The sequence below is a fragment of the Rutilus rutilus genome (assembly GCF_951802725.1).
Source record: "Rutilus rutilus genome assembly, chromosome: 19".
Classification (NCBI taxonomy): domain Eukaryota; kingdom Metazoa; phylum Chordata; class Actinopteri; order Cypriniformes; family Leuciscidae; genus Rutilus; species Rutilus rutilus.
This window is the reverse complement of record NC_140232.1, coordinates 33,092,577-33,102,741: the sequence shown is the minus strand read 5'-3', so window position 1 is coordinate 33,102,741 and position 10,165 is coordinate 33,092,577. Positions and strand designations below refer to the sequence as shown.

Genomic DNA, 10,165 nt, shown 5'->3' with positions numbered 1-10,165 from the left:
AATGTAAAGAGAAAGCCGAAAGCAAATAAGCCTGCTGGTCGAACAAACAAAGCTTGAGTGTTTGTTATTAAAACTTTTATTCTTTAAAACTATGTTTTTAATTTTGATAAAGCAAGTTTATGTATTGTGAAGCTAACATACGGAGTTCACAATAGGCCTACAACATATAAAATCATTTACTTTTTTTTTACGGAGCATCTAAGCTATGTTAACTCTGTCATGCAGTGCCATTTAAATATCAATTGATATTTGCTTCGAACTCTCATATGTTAAAACACGAGTCACGTGGGGGCTGTATGAATTTGTCTCCCACTGGCTTGTTTCTGAGGTCCGCTGCTCTCTAGGGCTCGAAATTAATACTGTCTCGCCAATTAAGTTCAGAGCGCCAATTAAGAGTGCTTTATGAATTCTTAGAGTAAAAACAAATCCAAAAACGTAAATGAGCAACTGAAAACACCATCGCAAAAATGTGTTCAAAATATCAAATAAAAGAATGTGACTAAACTTTGATATATCGTCAACTAAATTTAATTTATTTCGTGCTTCTGTCCGTTTTTCTTTAGTCTCCTGCATAGGTCACATATAAGAGAAGTGGCTCTCTTTGCGTTGTTAGAATAATCACCTATTATACTGGATGGACTGAATAAGTAAAACAAATATGTGGCCTTTTGGGATTTGGAAGCAGTGGCTCACAGCAGTCTATATGAGGTACAAAAGAGGGCGGCCATCAATAATGGATGATCCGAGATATTCATTGTTTTCTAAACACTCACCTCATAGAGATTTTTTTAAATAACGAGTATAATAGTCTATATTAATGAAAGCTTATTTTAGGAGTTTTTGGAGAAAATACCATGCACATGAAAGAGATTATTGTTATTAATTATAATGCATCTTCGTTTTTTCGAAAAAATAAAATTTAAAAGGGGTAAAAAGCAGGTTAGATTGACGAAACAGCCGAATTCACTGTGACACTGACGTTAATTGCACTTCTCACAGAGACTCTGAGTTGTACATCCAGTACTGTCAGTAAGACAGGCAATTCCGCTCTTCTGGATCCTTTTGTTTTAACCAGTCACGGGGATCTGTCCGGGGCCGAGGTGTTTGGTAAAGCAGATCAATCCGAAAAACAATGGGTTCAAGCCAAAGTTAAAAAGAAAATAAATGATTATGATCATATCGCACTAGATACATCGCATAAGACGTCGGCGCATAAAAAGTAAGCTTATGGAATTCATGAAATCAAATCACAAATTGGAGCGATTCACTTGTCACTTAAGACAAAGACGTGGAATGTCCATTTCACGGAAGTTAAATATCTCACTGCACGTCAAAATAAAAACAAGTCGATCATATTAATGTTTACAAAAAATAAAACATTTGAAACTGTCCAAAGTATTAAAGTTATGTATATATAGGCTACAAAAAGAATTGAAAAATGTCATTTGAGAAAGTCTTGAGTTACCATCAAATTATGGTCCAGCTGACATTAAAATCCCTGCAACAATTCGATACAGCGAGTATATCAAGAGTTCGAACAGCCAATAATCACGAACGGAACGGCGTGACGTCAAAGTCCCGGTAGAAAAGGCGCGTTGGGTTTGCTCACGTTTGGAGAGGGAAGAGCGCAGGGAACCTCACTGTCTTCACTGGATTATACAAACCAAAAGTGTCCTCAACTCCTCCTCCTTCTCGATCGTTTACAGGCTGATCCTACTGCATTCGGGACGAGCAACAACAGGCTCTTATCACAGCAAAAGCTCTATATGTCAGGACAACCATCTCATTTGTTAGAGCAAACCTTTGAGCTGATTTTTACCCGTATCCAAGCTGAAGCCTATTGAAGTTGGACATTTTTGGTGTGTGTGTTTGTGTGTGTGTGTGTGAGTGATGACAAACTGTCGTGGAGGAGGATGAAGATATAACCACTTGCAGAATCTGAATCGTCACTGTAGTCGTTCCTCCCAGGCATTTCGGGATTATATCTTTTTATTCTTCGGCGATGCAATAACGGATTGTTTTTGTGTTATGAGCGGCAGCAGACACGCTCCAAGACTGATTTCTGAAAAGACAAGAAAGAAAAACTGAGATCTTGCACTGACAAATGCATGTCCAAAATGTGGTAACTGAAAGTTACTCAGGAAGAAATAGGAGGGTCCAGTGTCACACATGTAGAGGGGCTTCGGTAGCTGGTATGTCCTCAAAGCTCCGGAATGCTCTCATAGGCTAAACCGATCCTGTACCGGGTGCATGCTCTGCGATCTCATTCTCTGATGCATTTCAAAGAATCTATCAGAACACAGAGTTGACATTTCTGATAACCGAATAGCGTTTAGAGCGATTAGATTCTCCGAACGGGAATTATTTAGCGTGTGAGAGGAAGAGGTCATATGAACTGCACAGGGCTAGAAGTGCGTCTCACGGAAATCTTGGGTTGCAGATCTGACGGAAACACGTGCTATTCGGTCTCATCTGCGGCAACGATGCTTTTCCACGGTCTGCCTGGAGGCGAGATGCATGGTGTTCTGGAAGAAATGGAGCGGAGAGGAAAGAGCGACTCGGCGACTATCAGCTCGGCTATAGATATGGGGGAAACAGAGACGGTAGGAGAAAGCCATGCCTCTCGCTCCAGGCGCTTGCTTGGAAATTATAACAGCCTATGTTAACTGAACCGTTATTCAAACAGTGGTATAGAGGCCCAAGGATGGGATTTCGATCTTGTCCATTTAAACAAATTTCAAACTTCAAACTTCTGCGAAGCCAGAATGATAGGCCTGGTCTTCAACACATTGCTTGTAAATCTTTTGCCATGGGTGGATTGCAAATTGTTACAGAAAGCTAGGATAGGCTATACCACAATAGGCCTTTCTGTTTTTAAAGGTGTACAATTCAGTTTAATTTCAACTGATTATTCGATAAAAATGCTGAAATATCAATGCATTAGCGAGCGAGAAAATCCCTGCTCGGTTTTGCACAGATACTGGCATTTATAGGAAATTCCTTTTTACAAAAGCTTATGCAGGGCTGCTCAACTTTAAGAGATGAGAAATTCGTAATTTAAAAATGCATTTCTTTTTCATAACATTTGAGTGAGTTAATTAAGATAAAATAATTATCAGGCGTTATAATTGAACTTGAATAAATTGACAGTATTTTGGGCCGTAATGTCTGTGATTACCAACAAAAAAGAGACTATGTCGAACCTTACGGTTAATTCTTTTACCATACAATTACATCTGATCAGTTTCTTTGGCAACAATGAAATTTGAATGCTTAACACTGTTTTAACATTTCTAACAGTGCATCTTATTTTAATTTTATTTTTACGCTGGCAAATCCAAAATTACAAATAAAGTAATTATTAAGAACAAAATAATATATTTATTACACACATGTATATAAGTGTTTTATATACAATAGCCTATATATTACGAGTGTGTTTGCAGTGTGTATTTAAGGGCACACAACACGTCGAACGTAAACACAATAAAACGAGCGCAGTCTTTGATTAATTTGTTTACATAATTCTCACATTTCACTAAAATTGTGCCTTTGTTAATTAAAAAATAAAAAAAACATGGAGGCATGCATAATCAATTCTTGCGGTTATTTCCTTTTTATGCATGGTTTTCCGTTGTAACTGGAAACATTAAATACTTATCAATGGTGAATATACACTTCTGTATTCTGAATTTGATCTCACGCCCCTCCCATTCTGTACAGAAGTGAACACTTAGTAATACCTCATTCTTTGGACATTTTTAATCAGCAAATGCGTAAAATAGCCAAGTGTTTACACAACACTTTAGATACACACGATGTATTATATCTTTTACTAATCTGCCATTAAATGATTTGTAAAGCATTAGAGATAATGTTGTCGTGCGCTTGTGTGTGTTTGTGCAGAACATGCCTTCCATGAGCGGGGACCGGCTGGCTCTGTGCGCGGGCTGCGGAGGGAAGATCTCGGATCGCTATTACCTGCTCGCCGTGGACAAGCAGTGGCACATGCGCTGTCTGAAGTGCTGCGAGTGTAAACTCAACCTGGAGTCTGAGCTCACCTGCTTCAGCAAAGACGGAAGCATCTACTGCAAAGAAGACTATTACAGGTGAGCAACTGCAACTGTCGCTTCAAGAGTGACGCTTTCCTTGTGGATAAATAATTAAAAGGCTTGTTGTAGCAAAAGACCTAGGCTACTTTTTGTCTGTAAACTATATTTTGGTGTGTGTGGCGTGGTTTCGTCATTAGCCCATAAAATGTAATAACCCAGACAAGACGTAACTAATTTAATTGTAAAAAATGATTTTTTTTTTTTTTTTTGTAGATGATATTAATGCATGTAAACACGTCGTTCGCTTAAATTAAATTGATTACTAAAATACAGAAACTACTGATATTAGCCTCAAGGCATGATTTTTGCCTAAAATTTAACGTTTTTGTTTAAATTAACGAAACAGTATAGCGAAATGCTAGATTTTTTTTGTCTAGATATTGATACTTGTGAAGACGTCATGATGCTATGTAATAATTGCGTTTGATTCAATAATCCAGAAACCACTGGCATAGGCTAACGTAAAAAAATATATATATTCCCGAGTTGTGTCTGCATGGATTTAGCAGTGTAAAGTGATTTTGAACGTCATTATAAAACTAAATAACCTAAATACGATTTACCTCAAGATCTTCATCTTAACATTTTCTTTGTTGGAAAAAAGAAATCAGCAAAACCAAAAAGCGCCTTACTGTGTGATGTTTGGATGATATTTATCTGACCGTGCACTGATTCTGTATGTCATTGTACAATTTAATAATCAGAGGGAGGCGAGAGGCCTATTAAGATAATCATGTAAGTGAAGGCTTTACTCATTTCCACGATCAAATTAGGCTCCAGCACACGTCAATCTAAATTGTAGGTTATTTAACAATTATTTATTGGCAAGACTGAATTCCACTGCACGAGTTAACTCTATTTGTTCATGCATCCTGCTGTTTGAGGCATGATAGTGGTCGTGCTCTCCTCTTCAACATTTATTTCAGATAAAATAATTTGCAAATTACAATTCCTCCAAAAGTTATTATGAGAAGCAGCGCATTTAATGTCAGACTGGTGAGTGGTGGGCTCACCTTCTGGTTGAAGTGATCTGAAAGGTCACAGCTGCTCTATTCTCCCACAGAAGGTTTTCGGTGCAGAGATGTGCCCGGTGCCACCTCGGGATCTCGGCCTCGGAAATGGTCATGAGGGCCAGGGATTTGGTGTACCACTTGAACTGTTTCACCTGCACGACTTGCAACAAAATGCTGACGACTGGGGACCACTTCGGCATGAAAGACAGTCTGGTGTACTGCAGGCTACACTTTGAAACGCTCATCCAGGGAGACTTCCCCACGCATTTCAATCACACGGATGTAGCGTCTAATAAAGGACTGGGCAGCACGGGCCCTCTAGGACTGTCTTATTATAACGGCGTGAACACGGTGCAGAAGGGCCGGCCCCGAAAGAGGAAGAGCCCTGGGCCCGGAGCGGACTTGGCTGCTTACAATGCAGGTGAGAGCATTATTGGCGTTTTGCTGTTGCTGGTTAACTGCTATAGGTTTATTCCTTGCATTATTTTTATTTTCATTTGGCACGAGGTGCAAGCCGATTTCCTATCTGATGTTGCACAACTTTTTTAAGAGCGCGTAGTAGCCTAATGCCTACTTGCTGCGATATCGGGGAATTTCCAGGTTTCTAAAACTTCTTGGGGTGCACTACCTAACGAAGTCGTTTCAGAGCAAGACAAAGGAAGAAACCTGGCCAACTGCATGATGATGAATTTACAAAAGCAACTAGGCCTATACAGTGAAATTTCGTTTCAACAATGGGCTGTTATTAACTACCGCTATTTTGAACAACAATTGCGACTGTTATAAATAATTGTATGATTAATTAATTGAAACCGCACATGCAATAAATAAACTGCTTTCCAATACGAAAATCAGGCGGGAAATATTTGAAGTAACATTTATGAATGCAGTCCTCAATGGGAAAAATAAAAGTTTATTTAAATAATAGGCTATATATATTTTTAAACTGTATTATTTCGTTGCTATTGTTTTTTTTTTTACTTTGTCATTTTAATTCGTTTGAGAAGATATCTTACGTGTATAAATCACGTGGTGATGTTTTTATGAATCCTTAATCCTTAATTCTATCCTTAATTAGCAATATAGCTTAGAAGCCTAATTCATTAAACGTTTCATCTCGTATTTACCGTGTAGGCCTATTTTTAAATACAAAAGTTTTGCCCAAGAAACGAGAAATAATATAAGTTCACCTCTTTACTACGTAAAAGGATAAAATGCGCCACTTTTTTAGACAATCGACACACATCACAGATTTCTACTTAAGCACTCGAGCTTGTGCTGAACAATTTGGAACAACGTGACTTGTTCGCTCGGGCATTTCGGGCCCCTCAGCGGGGCATTTGGGCCCCTGCTTGAGGACCAAACAGAGGAATGATGACGACTACAGAGACTGACAAGTGGAAAATGGCTTAGATGCTAGTCGAGACCTCCAGAAGATTAAATACAAGTGAAAGAAAGAAAGAAAAAGAAAGAAAGAAAGAATCTTCAGCTTTTCCAGGCAAATTCAGACGAATTAATTTACCCTGGGTTTTGCTCTACAAAAAGATTAATCAAATACGACGATATAGCCTTGCCTTTCTTCACGAATATTCAAGTAGTATAATGCAAAATATACTGGCATAAAGCGATATACAAAATTAATGAACGAAATGATAAAAATTTAAATAAATGTAGAATCGTTTATGTGTCAGATTATGTCCTGGTCTATATCGCATATTATTATTTAAGACCACAACTAGTCTATAAAATACAAGTTTAACAGGAGGTTTCATTATATCTCCAAGCTCTATTTCCACTAAAAATGTGTAAATGCGATGTTTTCTTTATCACTTTACACTCAAATTGTCTGGTTGCTTTGTAAATCTTGTTGTCTAGGGATCGTTAATTGAAGTTGGCAAAATTATCACAACAACTGCGGTCTTGCTTGGTGGAATAACCCGCTTGTGAAGAATTGTTAAAGGAAAGTTTTTGAAATCAGATCAACCGTTTTGACAACACAGCAGTTAACCAGAGTGAGTGAACTTTGCTGTCTCTCTGACACAGTCAGATCATTGCTGCCCCCATCAGCTCACACTTTAAACAACAGCACGAGTACAAGGACAGCAAGATCAAACCCTGAGAAATAAGAACAAGAAAGACAGTTTTTTTTTTTTTGTATTGCAATACTACAGTTACCACGTGCACATAAATAATTCTGTGTTCAGTAAAGATAACTGTTCTTGACGTGCATCACTGTAGTAAAGGTGACAGTATTTCTCAATGGCCATATTTATATCAGGAAGAAACATTTGTTCGCCATGTGCGGCGTTGTAAAGCATTCAAGGTTAATTATCTGAAGTGTTGATCAGACCATTTTCAATGACTAATATTTGTAGTTGTCAGAGAAAACATAATTCTGAACTGTCATGCGTCTAGCAACACATAAACTTCTGCCAAGAATTTGGAACTGGCGCAAACACATTTCTGACACATTCAGACGGGCCTATCTACTAAACACTTGTGTCCAAAGATGGATGGTGTGGGCTTTTTCCACCATCAAATTCTAGACATCATAAAAACAGAAACAAAGATAGAGCCATATGTGGGGGGTGGGGTTGCTATAATACCGGGTAAACCCACCAGTGCGGAGCATGTTGATTTTTTACATGAAAAAGTGAAATAAATGATAATGCAGACTTGCATGCTTTTAAAAAAAAAAGAAAAAAAAAAGAGCATGACGTAAGACTACAGCATAATGCAGAATATTATGCATGCAGTAAGTTGCAAACACAGCAACATGATGGTGCTGTGGCTGCTTTATGTGGTCAGATCCAAGACTAAACACGTTGTTGTTGTGCAATCGAAGAAACCTCCTCATTCTCACCACAGCGTTCAGTCTGTCATCAGATCCAGTGTGTTTATTGTTTGCTCAGTGAAGGAGCTTCAATTATGACCCATTGAGTTCAAAGTAAAACTCCACTTGATTTGCATGTCCAATTTTAATACTGTGGTTCAGCTATTGAAATGTTTGGACTATAAAACACTTTGGGATCAATATCAGGAGCACAGCTGATCGATTGTCTATTTTTTATTTTTTTTTATTCAGCTTTGAGCTGCAATGAGAATGATGGCGATCCAATGGACAGAGACTCACAGTACAGCTCCAGCCAGAAGACAAAGCGCATGAGAACGTCATTTAAACACCATCAGCTGAGGACCATGAAGTCGTATTTTGCCATCAACCACAATCCTGACGCCAAGGACCTGAAGCAGCTGGCCCAGAAAACAGGTCTCACCAAGCGCGTCCTACAGGTCAGAAATCAATCGTTTAACATTTAGTCAAAAAGAGCATATCAAATTCCTTCACTTCAGCAACAAATGACTAGAGGAATGAAGATTGTGATCAAATGTAAATCACGTGCCTGTTCTCCTCAATGGAATGATGTTAATGTGCTTCTAACAAAAAAGAAAGCTGAATTAATAACATGCACAAAAAAAGCATGAGAAAATAAAAGAAGTTCCATTAGTTAACATGAACTAACAATGCATTTAAACATTTGTTAAACATTATTATAATACATTATTATTTAATATTAATGGACCCGAGCTGACATGACCTAGCAATAAACAGTTGCATTTTTGTTAATATTAACAAAGATGAATAAATACTGTATAATAAGGTCCCATTAGTTAATGCATTAACTAACAATGGAGCAATGCATTTATGAAACAAGAAAAAATGAAATGCATTTGGCTCACAAATGCTGTGGCAAAACAACCAGGGGACTAAAGTATTAAAAATAAGCCTCTTTGATGAGTAATGTTCATCCCCTGAGCATCACGTCGTTCTCACATCTTCTGCCGTCTCGGTTTGCAGGTCTGGTTCCAGAACGCCCGGGCCAAGTTCAGACGAAACCTCCTGCGTCAGGAGAACACGGGCGTGGACAAGGCTTCGGACGGGTCGACCATGCCTGGAGGAACACCGTCCGGACCCGCCTCGGAGATTTCCAACGCCTCCATGAGCCCGTCCAGCACCCCGACCACCCTCACAGACCTGACCAACCCCACGATGCCCACCGTCACCTCCGTACTGACCTCTGTGCCAGGCAGCCTGGACGTTCACGAGTGCCGGAGTCCATCGCAGAGCACCTTAACCAGCCTCTTCTGATGCTCACACGTTTGCACAGAGACACGTCACCTTCGTCTGCTTCCTCAGAAGAACGTTCATGGGTGCGGCGTCTCAACAGCCATCGAAATCAGAAATCGTGCTTGCAAAGCATAGTACCGTTCTGACACGAATAACTCATTCGCATACTACATCTGTCTGACACATAAACCAATCTACCTGGGCATCTTTTGTACCTTTACAGATGTGGCCAATCCAGACTTTACGAATGGAGAAAAAAAAAAACGAGACTCAGAGAAACTCTTTGTTTGGCCACGAGGCTCTTAAGAGTGTTGCATCTTTTGGCATCTGGATCTGTTGATAATAGTCTTTGAAACGACTGATTTGCATTTTTATTTTTCCCCAACCATGTTTACAGAGAGAGACTGAGCTGCAGCTTATGGGAAATTCATTTGTTTGTTATTTATGTTCATGCACAGGGGTCAGTGTGAGGAAACTGGATTATAATGTGAATAATTACGAGATGAGAACAGCGAAACTTAGCCTGACTGTCACGTGCCTTATCCTGCAGTGTAGTCACTGAAGCCCCTTTAGCAATGCTAAACCAACTACATCGGAAAATGTGTATTTGAATTTGTCGGATGATGAAAATGGTTGAGTAAATCATATGCACAGACACACACACACACACACACACACATGCATACAGAGGAAGAACTGATCATTTACTCTCATTCCAACATATTACCTCACTCAGAAATCACTGGATCTGATAGCAGTACGTACGAAACCTGAGAACACGTTTCAATCTCACGAGACGACAAAATGCACTGGGAGGGAAAATGGCCACGGAGAGTTTGTAAGAAGACAAACCTTGATCGCAACGGAGCTCATCACAAACAAACACTGATTTATGGAATGAAACACTCCCCCCC

General features: G+C 39.1%; 1 protein-coding gene across 1 annotated transcript; it reads left to right on the top strand.

Moving 5' to 3' along the window:
- The first annotated feature begins 1,613 nt into the window (after window positions 1-1,613).
- Window positions 1,614-9,931, top strand: lhx2b (LIM homeobox 2b). Its single transcript, XM_084390253.1, has 5 exons — window positions 1,614-2,603; window positions 3,907-4,109; window positions 5,176-5,546; window positions 8,211-8,416; window positions 8,982-9,931. The coding sequence occupies exons 1-5, from the start codon at window positions 2,391-2,393 to the stop codon at window positions 9,270-9,272; spliced, it is 1,284 nt and encodes a 427-aa protein (XP_084246379.1). The 5' UTR covers window positions 1,614-2,390; the 3' UTR covers window positions 9,273-9,931.
- The last annotated feature ends 234 nt before the right edge of the window (window positions 9,932-10,165 follow it).

Excerpts from the sequence above, each read along its gene's own strand:
- lhx2b (XM_084390253.1), top strand. The coding sequence starts at position 2,391 with ATGAACTGCACAGGGCTAGAAGTGCGTCTCACGGAAATCTTGGGTTGC. Across the intron at positions 4,110-5,175 it reads TGCAAAGAAGACTATTACAG|AAGGTTTTCGGTGCAGAGAT; the intron begins GTGAGCAACTGC and ends ATTCTCCCACAG. Across the intron at positions 8,417-8,981 it reads TCACCAAGCGCGTCCTACAG|GTCTGGTTCCAGAACGCCCG; the intron begins GTCAGAAATCAA and ends CTCGGTTTGCAG.